Below are 18,241 nucleotides of genomic sequence, written 5' to 3'. Positions count from 1 at the left end.
GCCTCTGAGTTCCTTCTTTGAAGTGGACACTGGACATGCAGACCACCGTGAGGGTGAGGTCGTGTGTGCAAGTCTCTCAACCCTGAAAACCAACTCAACGAAAGCTCCACAAATGGCAGTATTCTATATTTTACAGTGAAGTTAGGTTGTGATCTCAGTGAACTGTGATCATTTCTCTTGTGTTTTAATGATTTCTGGCAGCCATTTGTTAGCATAAAATTGCCAGTAAATGACTGGGTAAAAATACCATGGTAAAAGATAGTCATAGGACTTCAAATTTCTCTGTGCACTCACAAACAAGTTGATCATGCACCTGTGAAGGGCACCTTCAAAACAGCTTTACCGAGAAATATGAAAGAAGAGTTTTGGAATATCACTTTAGATAAAGTTTGAATAAAGATATCAGTGAGTATATTGTTTTTGTGTGCTACACATCATTGGGTGTTTATTTTTACTTCAATGCAACTATTAATTACTATGCAGTTACTTAAAACAAGTTAACAATAAGGTTATGAAGGTCAAGTTGAGAAATCAGTAAGATTGACGGTTCCGAGGCTCCATCACCCCGGCTGCCGTGGTGTTCACAGGAAGGATGTCCCCGCCCACAGAACACCGCGTTTCAGTCCCTGCTGCTCCATGTTCCCCATCCAGCTCCCTGCTAATGCTCCAGGGAGGTAGCAGATGATGGCTCAAATCCTTGAGCCCCCGCTACCCATCTGGGAGGCCTGGATGGAGTTCCTGGCTCCTGTATCCAGCCTGGCAGAGCCCTGGCTGCTGTGGGCATTTGGGGAGTGAGCCAGCAGAGGGAAGAGCTTATCTATCCCCCTCTTTCTCTGTCACTTTGCCTTTCAAATAAATATTTTTTAAAAAATATTTTAAAAATGACTAAAAGGGTTTTGGAGAGAAAATTCAGGTTTCTTGTGCCAGTTACAGAAGAGCACAGATTGGGTCTTCAAAGTTTTTCTGGTGATATGAATTATTTAGTTTACCTATGTGTACACAGTTGTCAAATGGCCACCCCTGTAAAGTGTGGCGGCAGAAGCCACTCAGTGAAGAGTAACTTCTACGTGTTTGGTCGTCAGAACTGTTCCATCACTAAGTGCCTACTTCTTTCATTTTGGAGGAACACTCTTGTCTGATTCAATTTCCAGTTCAGCATTGCCGGGGCCTCTCCTAAGTTCAGTGTTTTCCAATCCTATTTCCAGCAGAGCATGGGAGCTGCCACTGTCCCTGGTGGGCAGATTCAAATCTCAGAAGGCCGACCTCATTGTTCATGCACCTCATTGGCAACTCACAGGAGAGCATCTGGGGAGTAGGGCTCTCAAGGGCAGGTCCCCAGGCACCCCACAGTTATTGAAGGGAGGCGGCTGCTTTACCCAAACCCAGCACCAGCAGGAGATGGCAAACTGCAGATCTGATGATGGAAGCCTAGTGCAAATTAGGTTGGAGGAGAGTAATCCGGAGCCCGGGGCAGGGGCGACACAGGGCTCTGTGCACTGGCAGGGGGAAAGGGGTTTCCAGGGAGAAGGAGGAGCTTGCTTCAGCCTGTGATGCATGTGCTGGGTGCTGCATCCCACAGCCCAGATCTCCAGGTCTGGTTGCTGTGGCTATGGATGTCGGGCTGGGAAATGAGCCCTAGCTATGAGGGCACAGCTCACCTTTGCTCGTCAGTGTGGAAACTGTCACTAATTCTGCCCCAAGTGGCAAGCGTGTGCCACACTAGTAACAACAGTGACCAAGACAGAGTTCTTGAGAAGTCAGTGGCTGCTTTGTCCATGTATGACTGCATGGAAGAACAGCAACTGTCTTAATTCTGTTTCAAAGAAAGCTGCCAAACAGGAGCTGAGCTGCATCGCACTGCGCGGCACTGACGCCGACCCAGCCTCCTGGGAGCCGAATTCTGTGCTTCCTCTCTCCCGGATGAGATTTGAGGTAACGTCAGCCCTGGGAGGTAACCCCAGCAAAATCACAAGTGGCAAGAGGCAGGGGCTTCTGTGTTAGGAAGGGTGAGCCGGGAGTGCGGGTCAGCGGGGTGGCAGCTCCCTGTGCCTGTGTGAGCTCTGGGAAGAGCCACACCAACCCCATCTTGATACTAATTGTATCCACTTAATTAAATCAAAACGGCACTTGCACAGTCTCCCTCTGTGGGCTGATAGTCATGTTCAGCTGTATCTTGTTAAAGAGACATGGAATTTTAGGTTCATGCCTCTGGAAAGCTGTACCCAGAGACATCAACTATTAAAAATCCTGTCTGGAGTTCCAAGCATTGAAATTACCAGCATCTTTTGTGTTCTGTGTGTCTTTTCTGTGTTCTGTGTGTCTCCCCAATTTATCTGTCCCCTGTAGGCAATGGCCATGCCCCCGAACAAGTCCGCTGTCACTGAGTTTCAGCTCCTAGGGTTCCGGAGCATTCTTGAGTGGCAGACTCTGCTCTTTGCCATTTTCCTGGCTGTCTACATTCTCACCATTGCAGGGAATGTTGTTGTCATCGCCGTGGTGAGCCAGCAGCAGCTGTTGCACTCACCGATGTACTCCTTCCTCAAACACCTCTCCTCTCTGGAGATCTGCTACACGTCCACCATCGTGCCCCTTCTCCTCGCCAGCCTGCTCTCGGGGGGCCGGGCCGTCTCCTTCTCTGCCTGCATGGCACAGCTCTACTTCTTTGTGTTCTTTGGGGCTACCGAGTGCTTCCTCCTGGCCATGATGGCCTGTGACCGCTATCTGGCCATCTGCCGCCCACTCCACTACCCTGTCCTCATGAGCCCTGAGACCTGCACCAAGCTAGCGGCTGCCTCCTGGCTGATGGGTGCTGGCACGGGCTTTCTGCCTTCCCTGATGATCTCCACATTGGACTTCTGTGGCCCCAACCAGATCAACCACTTCTTCTGTGACCTCCCCCCACTGATGCAGCTGTCGTGCTCCAGTGTCCGTGTTGCCGAGCTGGCCATCTTTGTCCTGTCCATCACCGTCCTCTGCATCTGCTTCTTCCTGACCCTCATGTCCTACATGCTCATTGTGTCCTCCATCCTGAGGATCCCTTCAGCCTCTGGCCGGATGAAGAGCTTCTCCACCTGCGGCTCCCACCTGGCTGTTGTCACCATCTACTACGGCACCATGATCTCCATGTATGTGCGCCCCCATGCCCAGCTGTCACCGGAAATCAGCAAGATCACTTCTGTCTTCTACACTGTGGTCACCCCGCTGCTGAACCCTGTTATCTACAGCTTGAGGAACAAAGACGTCAAAGAGGCTGTTAGAAAAGCCGTGAGCAGGAAGTGTGGCATATACAGAGTTGGAGTGAGAGGAAGCTCCGTTGTTCGATAAGGAAGCCTGGGGAGGACACTTGGTAGACTGAGTGAGGCTGGGGGTGGTGGCTACAGAAGCTCTGCTGATGTCCCTGTGGGCCCACGGTGGACCCCACAGGCCAGAGTGGAGCAGCTGCTGGTGGGGGTCTCTGGCCAACAACCGATCAAAGATGAATGGTTTCTGTTAAACCATGCTGGGGGAAATTTTATCCTTGGTTGCTTTCTGTTACCATCTAATGGGAATCAAGATGGTAACATTCCAGGGCCTGGTGACTACACACATGTGAGCTTCAGATTGTACGGGATTCCTCTTTCCTTTCAATAGCCTTAGGTACAAAAGTCTCTATAACTTCTAAGAACTGTTGGGAACTCCTCAGGACCTTGTAGACCTGACCCTAGTGGGACACTGGTGTTTGTTAAACAGCAATGGAAAGAAGAAATGAAAAAAAAAATGTGTGAAATGGGCGTTGATCCACATTACCTACTAGACACAAGGAAGAATAGGTATTTTTGAAGTGCCAAGTATTTGTGTGTAATAACTTCTAATGAACGAATTTCTAATATCTTTTTTTCAATGCAATTCTAGGGGTGAGAAGGAAACTGCAAGTTACTGTGTTCTATTGTGAGTCCTGGCTGGCAAAAGATGTGCACTAGAAACCAAGATCCTTTTGTATTTTCTTTGGTTCTGTCAGTGCTGAGAAGACTTCTACTATTGCCCATTGCTCTGGTCATTAATTCAACAAATGTTTTCTTTTTTTTCTTTTCTTTTGACAGGCAGAGTGGACAGTGAGAGAGAGAGAGACAGAGAGAAAGGTCTTCCTTCACCGTTGGTTCACCCTCCAATGGCCGCCGCAGTCTGAAGCTGCGGCCGGCGCACCACGCTGATCCGAAGCCGGGAGCCAGGTGATTCTCCTGGTCTCCCATGCGGGTGCAGGCCCCAAGGACTTGGGCCATCCTCCACTGCACTCCCAGGCCACAGCAAAGAGCTGGCCTCGAAGAGGGGCAACCGGGACAGAATCCGGTGCCCTGACTAGAACTAGAACCCAGTGTCGGCGCCTCAGGAGGAGGATTAGCCTAGTGAGCCGTGGCGCCGGCCCACAAATGTTTTCAATCCCCTACTACATGTCAGCCCTTGGGTTCCCAAGGACACAGTCTTATGGAAGGGGTCAGGGCAGACTCGGCTTCAGCGTGGCCTCCAGTATGGAAGGGAGGAGAGACGCATACAGAATCATAAGGAATGGCTCATTCGTACTATGATCAGCTCAAACAGCCATGCACAAGCGGGGGCATAAACGTGGCTCAGCACCACTGGGAGAGCCCTGTGTTTACACAGCACTTCCACCTGCACCCAGGGAGCAGCAAGGAGTGCCTGGGCCACCTGGGGACACGGCAGGAACTGGGGAGACAGAGGAAGGAGGAACATAGAGGGAAAACCGGCAGTGAGGAACACCAGAGGAACCAGAGGACTCCTCACCTGCTCTGAATTCAGCCCCTCCTAACGCCAACCCTTTCCCACTCACTTCCAGGCAACTAGAAATATCTGGATTAAAACCCCTCATTGATTCCCCGTTGTTTAACAGATCATTCACCAGCTGTGTTACATTTTAGTGAGAAAGAAATCCTGATGTTTGTAAACAGGGCCTCTTGTCACTTCCGGCTGTGACTTTGGGGAATTTGCCCACTGATGAGGCCGCACAGCACTGCATTGGACGGTGTTTCCACAGGCTCCAATGGGGGAAGTCCCTCTAGCAGGACACCCCCAGCCCAAGGGCCCTGGGGCGGGGTCACCAGGCACAGGGGGGCAAGAGGACCCCCAGGGGAGGGCATTGCAGGGGAGCTGAGCAGCACAGTGAGCTGAGGAGCCTGCAGTCTGTGTTATCTGAGGCCTGCAGGCGTCCTGGGCAGTTTCAGGGAGTGTGCAAAACAGTGATCAATCTGCCTGCGTGGACTGTGTTTACAGCAGCGGGTGAACATTTGAGTTTGCAACTGGAGGGCTTTGGAAGCCAACAGTGGGAGCCAGAGGGCCGAGGCTCTTGGCAAACCCTGCCCAGCCTCGTCTTTCTATACAGTCCATGTAACTCTGGCCCTAACAACCAGGTGCTCATTTCTGTTTGCTGAGTTCCTAAAAGCCTACAATTCTACTCTGAGCTCAGCATCCTCATGCAACATAACTAGGTAGAAAAAAGATTCTGAGTGACCTGACATTCTGTATGTAAATAAATGTTTTCCCTCATAGTATGCATAGATTCACCAAAAGCAATGCAATGTTATTGGTACCAGTGACACCAGAATAGACTATTCGATGACATGAACAGTTTAAACCATTGTTATCTATACTTTTCAATAACCTTTTAACATTCTGCTGCTTGTAGCAGGTGATACAAGCAATTTCAAATCAATTGTGCGCATGGGTCATTCGTTAATGTTTTTGATATATGGCAGTTCAGGATGGTATTTCCACCTTAATCTGCAACAGAAATACTTAATTTACAGCAGAATTAGCCCCTTATGTCCCATCCTCCTAAATTTAGAATACTTACAAAGACTGAAATTGAGCAATAAACTATACTACTAGGATAACTTTGAAATACATGTCATTGAAATATTTGCATGATTGAAAACTTGAGATTTCATGGATTAAATAGGTAGTCACTCTAAGTAGGGTGGCCGCATCAATCCTCCATGACCCACATTCAAGGAGAAGTCAGAGAAACACTTTTGAACCCCCACCTCCCCCCCAACACACACAGACCTAGCTCCATAATTTACTCCTGGTCACAGCTGCAGCTTTTCAGCAGCCACCCTGGTGTGACAGAGGAGAAAGGAAGAGGAGCTCTGGATTCCTTTGAAGGTCATGGTCCTGCCTGACTGTAGATCCAACTGAAGCTATTTGATGCCATCCCTGTGATTAAGGAGAAACAATGCCAAGGCTTTGCAGCTCAGCTTTTAATGGGAAGCCATTGAGGCTTCGCAGAAATGGGCAGGAACTGTGACTCATGGGTTGGGAACTCATTGGCTCTATGATGCAGCCATGAGCACGGCTCCATCTCCTCCACTTTGCACTGTTAAAAATGGATGGGCTCCGAGCCGGCGCTGTGGCTTAGCAGTAAAGCCACCACCAGGGATGCCAGGATCCCATATGGGTGCTGGATCCTCTCCTGGCTGCTCCACCTCTGATCCAGCTCCCTACTACTGACCCAGGAAAGTCATCAGAAGATGGCCCAAGTGCATGGGGCCCTGCCACCCACATGGGTGATCCAGATGAGACTCCTGACTCCTGGCTTCAGCCTGGCTTAGCCCTGGTCTTTTCAGACAACAGGGAAGTGAACCAATAGATGGACATTCCCTCTCCCTCTCCCTCTCCCTCTTCCTTTTCCCTTCCCTCTCCCTCACCCTCTCCCTCTTTGTCTCTCTCCCCCTCCCTCTCCCCCTCCCCCTCTCCTTGCTCCTCCCCCCCTCCCCCTCCCTCTCCAACTCTGCCTTTCAAAATAAATAAATTAATCTAAGAAGAAGAATGATGTTCCCATGAGTGTGAGAATTCTCCATTCTAGGCCAAGTGCACACTTGCAGAAATATGGAGGTTTGGTCTGTGTGTTAGGTGAATACGAGGCTCACAGAACTTAGTGTCTCCAATTAGCCTAATCCCATGCCAAGGGCTGGCTGTGGCATTGAGTTTTCAGAGTTTAAACACAGAGTGTGTGGGCCGGTGGGTAGGGCCACCGCCTGTGGTGCTGGCATCCCATATAGGCGCCAGTTCAAGTCTCGGCTGCTCTACTTCTGATCCAGGCCTCTATTGTGGCCTGGGAGGGCAGTGGAAGATGGCCCAAGTCCTTGGGCCCCAGCACCCATGTGGGAGACCTGGAAGAAGCTCCTGGCTCCTGGCTTTAGATTGGCCCAGCTCCAGCTGTTGTGGCCAATTGGGGAGTGAACCAATGGATGGAAGACCTCTTTCCTCTGCCTCTCCTTCTCTCTCTGTGTAACTCTGACTTTCAAATAAATAAATAAATCTGCAGTGAGTTACACCCACCCAGGTGTACAAGGATCCTCTCTTCACCTCCTCCTCAGGAGCACTTGCTAAATCATCAGGTCTGAGGAGATCATCATATTGAGCTTCCATGATGATGATTAGCTGTTGCTATTTACATATTTTCTCAGGGATATGTGTCTGAATGTCCTTACCCATTTTAATCGGGTTTGTCTGTTCCTGTTCACTTGTACGGATTCTTGATTCTATAAATACACCCCTGAGCAGATGCATGATTTCCAGATCTCCCGTTGTGTAGGCTGCCTTTATTTACATTCAGTAATGCTCAATGAAGAAGCAAATTCATTGAGAAAATAACATTCAAGGTAAGAAATGTCACAGTATGTTGTTGCATGAACACAGCAATGGCACTTTGCAATGAATCAGAAGGTGACTTAAAGTAGCTTCAATAAGCAAAAATATATAATCATTTTTTTCCTGAGTGAATATAAGTATGATTTAAGTGGTTTGGACCACAGATGAGAGAGACCAAAATTAAAGTTGGTTTGCATTATTTAGCAACATTGTAAATTTGCACTTGATTAGAACTCACAATGAAGATCTAATTATTAAGCCCTTGTATTACACACACACTCACACACATGCACAGACACATACATCCACACAGTCACACACACACACTTACACATATATAAACATACATTCACACATACACACAGGCACTCACACATACATGTATATACACATACACACAGACACACAGACACACACATGAATAGACACACATTCACACATACAGGCACACACACTCACACACACAATCCCAGGCCCTCAGTATCCCTAATTTATTGGACCAGTGAGCTCTTCTCAAAGAGTCAAACTCACCGTGTTTATAGCTCCAGACTCATGCATAAACCTCTAAAAAATTGTCTTCATTTGTGTGTGTGAGTGTGTGTGTGTCTGCTGAAATAGTCTAAAATTCAGAAACTTCTTTCTTACCATCAGTTTATGAATTCTGGGATGGTTAGGCTACCATTACTTAAATATAAATTATCCCATAATTAATCCTTCAAGAAACTGGCTTTGCTCCACATCATCTTCCCATAATTTCACTTTCTTATCCATTTACATTCTTGCCTATGGTTCCAGTAACAGACTTATTTGCAAAATGGTTTAAATCTCTATGCACATATTATCAACAACCAGTCCAAAATGATTTTTGATGGGGATGCAAAATTTGACCTCCCCAAAAGTGGAATTCAATGAGTCAGGTATTTGTTGAAATGAAGTAAAAAATGTGGCTACAGTCAGGTTGCTTACCATAGTGTTTTTTTGTTTTTTTTTTTTTTTGACAGGCAGAGTGGACAGAGAGAGAGACAGTTTATTTACAGAGATTATACTGTAAGAAACTAAACATTCTATGTTTCTTAGGTGGGGCCAAAAGAGTAACTAACAATGGAGTCACCAGAAAACAGAGAAAGCTCGAATATGACATCAAAAGCACAGGCAACAAAAGGAAAAAAATAAGTAACTGGGCTTCATCAAATTAAAAACATCTGTGTATGAAAGGACACTATCAGTGAGATGAAGAGGCGACTCATGGAATGGGAATGATTGTTTTCAAGTAATATACATGATAAGGAATTGATGTTCAGAACATATCCATATAGGGAACTCAAGAATAGTAAGATGGCTCGATTAAAAATAACCCAATTCAAAAATGGGCAAAGGATTTGAACTGACTCTCCAAAGAAGATATACAAATAGTCAATAAGCACACAAAAATACATTCAGACTCACTAATTATTAGGGGCATACAAATTAAGACCATACAATGATAGCACTGTGATAAAGAAGGATGTCTGTTACTCACAAAACAGAACAGAAATTAACGTTTGACAAGGATGCAACAAGTTGAAGTCTCTGCACCCTGTTAGTGACAACACAATGGTAATTCCTCAAAAGTGAAGTGTGAATATCTGTCAGTGGTAAAAAATTAAACATTTCAATGCGTGTATGGTTACACAGGATACATGAGTTTCATTCTTGTTACATACTCAGAAGAACTGAAAGCAGTACTCAGCCAGGCGTGCTGTTGGAAGGCTGTTCCCAACACCCAGGAGGTGGTGTGACCTGTATGCCCATCAGCAGGTAACAGGACAAGGGGAATTGGATTACTCAGTCATTTAAGAAAATGAAATTCTGATCTAATTTAAGAGAATGAAATTCTGATCTCTGCCACAACAGGAATAAACCTTGGAACATTAAGCTAAGCAAGATAATGTAGACCACAAAATGGCCAACATCTTTTGGTTCTGCTCACAAGAGGTGCCGAAAATACTCAAATGCATGCAAAAGGAATGTAGACAGTGTTTACTGGTGCCTGGGGTAGGCAGTATTGGGGGGGGGGGGGCGTTCCTGCTTTAACTGCTTCAGTTTGTGTTGACTGAAGATGTCTGGAAATGAGTAGTGATAAAAATTATACCGCATTGTGAGTGTACATAATGCCGCTGCAATGAACAAAGTGTGGGGAACCGCAGGCTGGCCACCTGTGAGAACCTCCTCATCTACATAGTTTGCAGCAATTGGTCGACCACAAGTCCTATGAAAACAGCCAGATGAAACAGAATGGACTCTGCATAAACAACTAGGAAGAACCAGGTGAAACAGATGAACTTTCGACCTGAGGCTATACGTGCCCTTTCATCTGATTGGACGATATCAGCATAAAGAGACATTGGGATCTGGGCAGGCCGGCGCAGCTGCCACCGCCAGTGGCCGCCACCGCCGCCTCGGCCCCTCCTCTTCTTTTCTCCTCTCCCCACTTTCCTTTTGCCCCCCACAAGTGAAAGTTCCTTGAGAACCGAGAAAGGGTGAAAGTTCCTTGAGAACCGATGAACACTGACCATGTCATGACTGCGTTGGACCCTCGCTGGTGAGGGTCCAACAGAGAAGAAATGTAAATTTTATGTTACATAGTTCTTACCACAATGAAACGAACTATGCACCCATCATCAGTCATGCAAATATTCATTTAGAAAAAGAAACCACATGAGGCTTGGGCATGTGGCGCAGAGGTTACGTCGCCACCAGAAGTGCCCGCATCCTGTATTGAAATGCTTGGTTCAGGTCTCAGCTGCACAGGCTCTGATCTGGCTTCCAGCTAATGCACACCCTGACAGGCAGCAGATGATGACACAAATACCTGGGTCCCTGACACCCACATGGGAGACCCAGATGCATTTCCAGGGTCCTGGCTTTGGCTTGGTCCAGCTCTGGCTGTTGAGGACATTTGGGAAGTGAACCAGCAGATGGAAGGTCTCTCTCTCTCTCTCTCTCTCTCTCTCTCTGTTTCTCTGCCTTTCAAATAAACAAAAGTTTTAAAAATAAACATAAAATGCTATTTAACCTCTCTATATGTGTGTATGTGTAAACAACATATGAAAGACATGTGCGCATATGTGAGAGGATTTATGAAAGTGCATGAGAACTTTGCAATCTACTTTTTTTCCAAAAACAACCTACAACAGCTTTTTGTATTTTGTCAAAACTGCTCCCAAAACAAAACACAAACCAGGCAACACAAAATATGCTTTATTTAGACATCTTCCAGAACCACGCCAAGTAATCCAAAAGGGCTTTTAATTAAGGGGCTTTCAGTTCCATGCTGTTTCTGCAGAAAGAGCTACTTTGGAAATAGTAATTTGTAAGTTTGTTGTAAATAATTTTATTTAAAAAGTTTGTTTTTAAACCTTCACAGAGAAGTTAACAGCTGTATCTAGTTAATACTGGATAATTCAAGCTTTAATCTTCTCTCAGCACTGAAATTTTAGCTGGGTTTGAGTTGAACTTTAAGAAATGTTAACCAGTGAAGGCACTGTGATTAACACCTCTGTATCCGCCAGGATTTAATTCCTGGATCGGGCTCGTTTCCAACCAACACAGACCCTGCAAGGCAGTGGTGGTGGCTGACGTAACTGGGTTCCTGTCACCTAAGTGGGGCCCTGGACTGTGTTCCTGGCTCCTGGCTCCAGCCTTGCCCAGGCTGTTGCATGCACTGGAGGAAGGAACCAGAAGATCAGAGATCTCTCTGCCTCTCACAAAAAAAAATCATAAGTTTGTAATAATTGTCCTATTGTAAAATGTGTAAATCATGTTTGCCTAGACAAAAAATTGCTGGAGGTGTTCCTTCACTATCAAAATTAAAGGATATGCATGTCATTGCACACTGGAAAGTAGTCCGTAAACTGTCTATCACCTACAAAGTTACACAAGAGATTCCAGTTCAAGTTGACAAACTAGGTTTAAAGTGCTATGTTAAAAAACAAAAATACAGTCCATTTTGGGGCAACTGAATATTTCAGTTTTAAGAAATGACATTAAAAAGAATGAAAACTGCATGTATATTTTCATTCTATAATTCTTCAAATTTGCTCTTTTTATTCTGGAAACATTGCCTTTTTCAGAACATGACAGCTAGCTGGTCAAGTCTGGTAAGACATTTAGCTATACTTGACCAGAGGTTTCAGAAGCTACTCCGCCAGGTGGCTAGTCTTAATGCTCATGTTAAATGTGAACATTACTTTTAAGTCCTCCTGAAGACTTGCATAGGCTTGTTTTAAATATTTTAAACACCTGTAATAAGCTACAGAGTTTGCTCCTGGTAGAGGTACTCTGGCTAAGGAACAAAATGGTGTGGCCAGAGGAGAAACACGCATTATAAGTATGAATTCAATTCTTAGCAACACACACTGAGTCACTTTTCTCAATAAAAAGGCACAGATCCCAAAGATGTCTTTCTCATGACAGTATTTGTTCCCGACCACAGGTGATGGCCCAGAAGCTCGGGCTCCTGTCTCCATGTGGGAATCTGGATTGACTGCCCAGCTCCTGAGTTTGGCCTGGCCTAGTCCTGGATTTTGTGGACGTGTGGAGAGTGAACGAATGGATGGAAGCTCTCTGATTCTTTCTGTGCTTGTGTCTCTGTTTCTCTTCCTCTCTCTCTCCAATAAATGAAGAAGAAATAAGATTGTTTAAACAATAGATTGCAGGCCCGGAAGGGTGATGTGGCTGAGGCACCGCTGACCTCACTATGTCTGCCATTTTCAATTTTCAGATTCTGTTGATTGTAATCTTGCTGCTTACATGTAGCTGTGCTTATATCCAATCCTTGGCACCCAGCCTGCTGGACAGAAATAAAATTGGACTGTTGGGTATATTTTGGAAGTGCACTGGAATTGGTGAGCGAAGAGTCCTTAAGTTGCTGTGTGCTGTGTCGTGATGGCCTTCAGCATCCTCTTCGTACAGTAGCTTGGGGAAAGGCCACAATGTAATTGCCATCAGATCTCATTGTGAACAAGGACTTACCTGCAGAGAATAGTAATGGAAAGAATGGCTAACTTTTTATCTCCGAACACTGAATGAGATAAATTTCCAAATGTTGTTCTCTATTTTTGTTATTGGACCAATGTTCCACATATATAATTAAGAGGAAGCCATTTCATACTCAAAGAGTTTAATGGTATGTCACAACCAACCTCAGTCCTGTCATTACAATTTTACATTCTGCAAATGCCATTCTGCTGTGTCCAATACCAATTTTGAATGAGGTAACTCTAAGGCACGTAGTAGGAAACAAAATTGGTAAATTATTCCAGTTCCTTTCCCTGTGATTTGGACATGATATATCGTTATAGAAAGATCTTTTTTGGATCGGCCTTTTTATTGAGAAAAGTGACTCAGTGTGTGTTGCTAAGAATTGAATTCATACTTATAATGCGTGTTTCTCCTCTGGCCACACCATTTTGTTCCTTAGCCAGAGTACCTCTACCAGGAGCAAACTCTGTAGCTTATTACAGGTGTTTAAAATATTTAAAACAAGCCTATGCAAGTCTTCAGGAGGACTTAAAAGTAATGTTCACATTTAACATGAGCATTAAGACTAGCCACCTGGCGGAGTAGCTTCTGAAACCTCTGGTCAAGTATAGCTAAATGTCTTACCAGACTTGACCAGCTAGCTGTCATGTTCTGAAAAAGGCAATGTTTCCAGAATAAAAAGAGCAAATTTGAAGAATTATAGAATGAAAATATACAGTGAGTGATGGCTACAGGTGCGTGCTTTTCGATCTCTGTGATACCCTACAGAAAATTGTGCGCCTCTCCCGAGAGAACTGGACAAGGCTCAGGAAGAGTGAGTGTTGTTCACGTTCCTGTTATCTGGGACAGCTTCTCACAACTGCAGGATTAGATGTGAAGAGTGCCCTTGGTAAAGCTGTCACTTCTGAGCCCCTGAAGTTGTCAGCATGCCGACATGCTTCTTGAAGGCATCCCCAAAAGCTTCTTTGACTTTCTTCTTTCAGAAGCTGTAGATGAAAGGGTTCAGCATGGGGGTCACAATCGTGTTGAGAACTGTGGCAAACTTGTTCACGTCCATCCCGTCACCCTTCCTGGGGTGGACGTAGATGAAGATGGAGCTTCCGTAGTAAAGTGTCACCACGGTGATGTGAGAGATGCAGGTGGAGGCCTTCCACCGTCCCTGGACAGAGGGGGCCCTAACAATGGTGGTGATGATGCAGCTGTAGGACCCCCCACTGTGACGAGCAAGGCGCCCAACAGCAGCACCGCAGAGGAAACAAAGTTGGCCAGCTCAGCCAGAGATGTCGGCACAGGCCAGCTTCAGCACAGGGCCACTGTCACAGAAGAAGTGATGGATTGCGTTGGGCCCACAAAAGGGCAGAGGAGCAGTTAGAACAGACGGTGCCAAAATAGACAGAAACACACCCACGTAGGACCCCAGAACCAGCATCAGACACGTGCATCTGCTCATGATGACGGTGTACCTCAGTGGGTTGCAGATGGCAACGTATCGATCCAAGGGCATGACAGCCAGGATGAAGAATTCTGTGGACCCCAGGAGGAAGTAGAAGAAAGATTGTGTGAGACACTCCATGAAGGAGATTGCTCTGGAGGGGGACAAGCTGGTGGCCAGCATCTTCAGCACCACTGTGGAGGTGATGGTGACCTCCAGGAAGGAAAGATTGGCTACAAAGAAATACATGGGTGAGTGCAGGCAGTGGTCCCCGCACTCCAGGAGGATGATCATGGTGTTGCCAATCAGCAAAGTCACATACATGAGCAGGAAAGTGCACAACAGAAGGATCCCTGTCGCTCGCTCAGTCTGAAAGCCCAGCAGGATGAACTCCATGACTCTGGTCTGGTTTCTGTGACCCATCAAGGTGTGACAGGAAGAGAAGCTTGTCATTGCCTTCGCATCTGTACCCTGGCAGCACCCCTCCTGTACAGATTTACTCTGTCGTAGGCATAGAGGGCTGATGATGCAAACAGGTGACTGTTGCTCTACAAACAGCTCTAGGGTGACCCAAACACAGCAAAAAGCTCAGGTGTGAGATTCTGCCATAGCTGTTGTGTCAGGTTCACACTAAGCTGATGAGCTTCCAGCTCTCCTCAGACAGACCCAGGAGCCTCCTCCTCCCACGGGAACCAGACTGCGGCTCCCTCTGTACACAAGTCCTGAACTGGCGCAGGAGGAACACATTCTGAGGACAGACATCACAGTGCCCTTGATCCATTCAGCTAGAAAGGTACAGACTCACGGCACAATTCTATGGGAGTGTTCATATCTGTGTATAAGGCGTCTTTACACGCTGTTTATTTTATGGTTAGGAACAAAAAATACAGAAAGAATAAACCAGCCACCCGATCACATAATAGCTACCGCCCCAAACTTGCGAGCTCCAACCTACGCCTTGTCAAGCTGGTCACTGAGGGAATCAAATCAGCCTTGTGTGATCTCCACACAGAATCACACCTCAAGGTGAATGAGATGTCCACAGACCTTTCACAAGGAAAGGAAAGCATCAAACCTGTGACATTTTCAAAAATTACTGCTGACTATGCTCACGTTTTGACATTATGTGTTCTCTTCATATATTTGGAAGCAAGGAAAGACAGATAAAATCCTGACATGCGTATTAAGCTTTTCATGAAATGAGAACGATAAATAACTTGGATCAAAATTGGAGTTTACCTTACAATGACCTTTTTGAATGCCAAAATCTGAATTCAGAAATTCAGCGAGTAAGAACTAAACGTGTCATTGTGGTGACGTGGTCTCCAGGGCCATGGCTGACATTCCAGTAATCGTGCCGACGGAAGGCGTGTGCTCATGGATTTGCCTCCAGTGGTGACTGCAAAGCTTTTCCTGGGGCCTCCTGAGCACCCTGTGGCTGGCCTGCGAGTGGCTGAGCTGCATCCAGGGGCACCAGCTGTGGGAAGCCGATGCTTGGCACAAGGGGCCAGATAAGAAAGATCCAGTCAGTGAACTCCACACAAGGTGTCACCGAGGGACACACACAGGGAGCAAGAGCAGAGAAAGCCAGTGCTGGGGAAAACCAAGAGACAGGAGTGGAACAAAGAGCCTTCTCACAGGAGAAGAGCACCGACCAGGTCTCTACTCACCTGCTGAAGCAGCCTCATGGTTTTCACTAAGTTCAGGTGTGGTGGGGAGACTGCCTTCTGGGAAAGCTCAGCACATGGTCTTGTGGCTTTGTCTGTGGCCGGGGTCACTTCTTCTGACATCCGTGTAAGGTTAGGAAACAAATGGGGAATGAACTGGGGATGAGGGAGACTGATATCAAATATCCCCAGGCACTGCCTTGTGGCAACGACATTCGGAACTCTGAAACGTCTGTGACCACGTCTTGCGATTGCTGGAGACTGGAAGCAGGAGGAGCCTGGGTTCATTACTGCCACTTCCCGAGAGGCAGAACTTCACACAGAACCATGGTCTCCAGAGACTAATTTATAAAGAAAACTCTAGTTAACAGAAAGTTTTCCAAATTGGAAGGGTTAAGAGAACTAGTAAACACAACTTCCTTAAGAAGCATGTTGGGTCTCCAGCGAAAGCCAGGGAGGTATTGTGGTCGACAGTGCAGGATGGACTACAGATCATGTCCTGTTCAGCTCTGTTGTGGGGGCAGGTCTTCAGCAGCAGCAATAGCAGCATCCCCACCTCCATCACCTCCATCCCTACCTCCATCACCACATCACCACCACCATCACCTCCATCTCCACCTCCATCCTCACCTCTATCACTACCTCCATCACCACCACCATCCTCACCACTATCCCCACCTCCATCACCACATCACCACCCCCATCACCTCCATCCCCACCTCCATCACCACATCACCACCACCATCACCTCCATCCCCACTTTCATCCCCACCTCCATCCTCACCACTATCTCCACCTCCATCCCCACCACACTTGATCATGCCTTCAGAATGTTGCTGCAAGGGACAAGGGAGATCTCAAGCTGTAACTCTTAAAAAAACAAAAAATAGTAAAAAAAATGACAGTTTATATTTTTATGTATTAAATGCAATCAATTTTGCACATAAATAGGCTTAGTGTGATGGTCTCAAGAGAAAATTCCAATAAACAAAATGTCTGGCTTCCAGCTTGCGGAATTGTTTATTAACCCAGGATTTTACACAGAAAGCACCCAGTAATCAGGCATCATGGTTCAAGCAAGCATCATCCTGCTCAGATGAAAACCCAGGGTACAGCTTTATTTTGGGTGTTTAATTACTTAGGCTATCATGTAATGCCACCCCCATCAGATGAGGGACAAAATAAAAATTAAAGCAAGGACATGCAAAGGAACATAGAAATCAATTGGAGATAAATGCCGACATTGCAAGGAGAGCCTTTTCTAAGTGTAAATATCATGAAAAGATGAAATTTGGGTTTAATTTGTCCATGTTGTGTGCATCCATATGAAATACCAAGAACAGACTTCCTGGAATCTTATATGTATTTATGGAGTACTATATGATGTTTCAAAATGCGTATACAGTGTATGATGTCCAATCAGAAAAAAATATGTATAGCTACTCAAAAAAATTTTAAACAATAGTTTAAAAATTATTAGATAATAAAAGGCATGGAAATGAATTAACTCGTTAAGACTATGCTTATTTGAAATTAGAACATAGCTAACAGGATTCGAAAACTAGAAAACCTGGAACAAAAAGGGGAAAGCCAATTTTTTAAAGAATTATTTTTATTTATTTGAAAGGCAGGGTCACAAAGGGAGAGACAGAGACAGAGACAGATCTTCCACCTGCTGGTTCACTCCCCAAAAGGCCACAATGGCCAGGGCTGAACTAGGCTGAAGCCAGGAGCCCAAGGACTTGGGCCATTTTCTGCTGATTTCTCAGGCTATTAGCAGGGAGCTGGATCAGAAGTGGAGAAGACAGGACTCGAACGAGCTCCCATATGGGGTGCTGCTGAGTGGACTCCTCAGATGGGTATGGACACAATGGACTACTACTCAGCCATAAAGTTGAGTTGAATCTTCTCATTCACTGGGGTGGAATTGGAGATCATTGTGTTAAATGAAGAAATCCAAGTGCAGGGAGACAAGTATTGTATGATCTCACTCATTTGTGTCGTCTAAATAGAGGGTGATGTCATGGAAGTTAAAGCATAAAGGTGGTCACCAGAAGCTGGGAGTGAGGAGGAGTGGGGAGAGCTAGACTGATGGATGCTCACCTACAGCTGGACAGGAGTGAGAAGTCTTGCAGTTCTGCCACACCTTGGGGTGACCACAGGTGATGGAGTGTACAGTACATTTCTGTTTCAAAAACTGGAAGATGGGATTGAAATGTTCTTGTCATAAAGAATTGTTAAATGGTTGAATAGATATACATATTTTTTCTCTGATTAGACAGCACACACTGTATACGTATTTTGAAACATATAGTACTCCATAAATGCATGTAATTTTATGCCTGTTGAGTTTTAAAACATCAAATAAACTTTAAAAATGAATCCTGTTCCTCAGAAAGCGCCTGCTAGCCTGCTGTCCCCTGGAACGGCCTGCACCCCCACTGACACCACTCCTCACTTAGCTCCCGAGTAGACT

At 45.9% G+C, this 18,241-nt stretch overlaps 2 protein-coding genes and 1 pseudogene across 2 annotated transcripts; 2 read left to right on the top strand and 1 right to left on the bottom strand.

Moving 5' to 3' along the window:
* The first annotated feature begins 2,349 nt into the window (after positions 1–2,349).
* LOC133758871 (olfactory receptor 11L1) lies at positions 2,350–3,324 on the top strand. The gene has a single exon (XM_062190005.1). It carries the CDS (start codon positions 2,350–2,352, stop codon positions 3,322–3,324), a length of 975 nt encoding a protein of 324 aa, XP_062045989.1.
* A 9,031-nt stretch (positions 3,325–12,355) lies between these two features.
* LOC133758630 (protein kish-A-like) lies at positions 12,356–12,600 on the top strand (annotated as a pseudogene).
* A 1,045-nt stretch (positions 12,601–13,645) lies between these two features.
* On the bottom strand, positions 13,646–14,494 carry LOC133758870 (olfactory receptor 6S1-like). The gene is made up of 2 exons (XM_062190004.1): positions 14,130–14,494; positions 13,646–13,880 (listed from the first exon to the last, which is right to left on the bottom strand). The coding sequence occupies exons 1-2, from the start codon at positions 14,492–14,494 to the stop codon at positions 13,646–13,648; spliced, it is 600 nt and encodes a 199-aa protein (XP_062045988.1).
* Between the last annotated feature and the right edge of the window lie 3,747 nt (positions 14,495–18,241).

The sequence above is a fragment of the Lepus europaeus genome, chromosome 4, assembly GCF_033115175.1.
Source record: "Lepus europaeus isolate LE1 chromosome 4, mLepTim1.pri, whole genome shotgun sequence".
Lineage (NCBI taxonomy): Eukaryota > Metazoa > Chordata > Mammalia > Lagomorpha > Leporidae > Lepus > Lepus europaeus.
The sequence above is the reverse complement of the archived record's forward strand: the minus strand, read 5'-3'. Positions and strand labels throughout refer to the sequence as shown.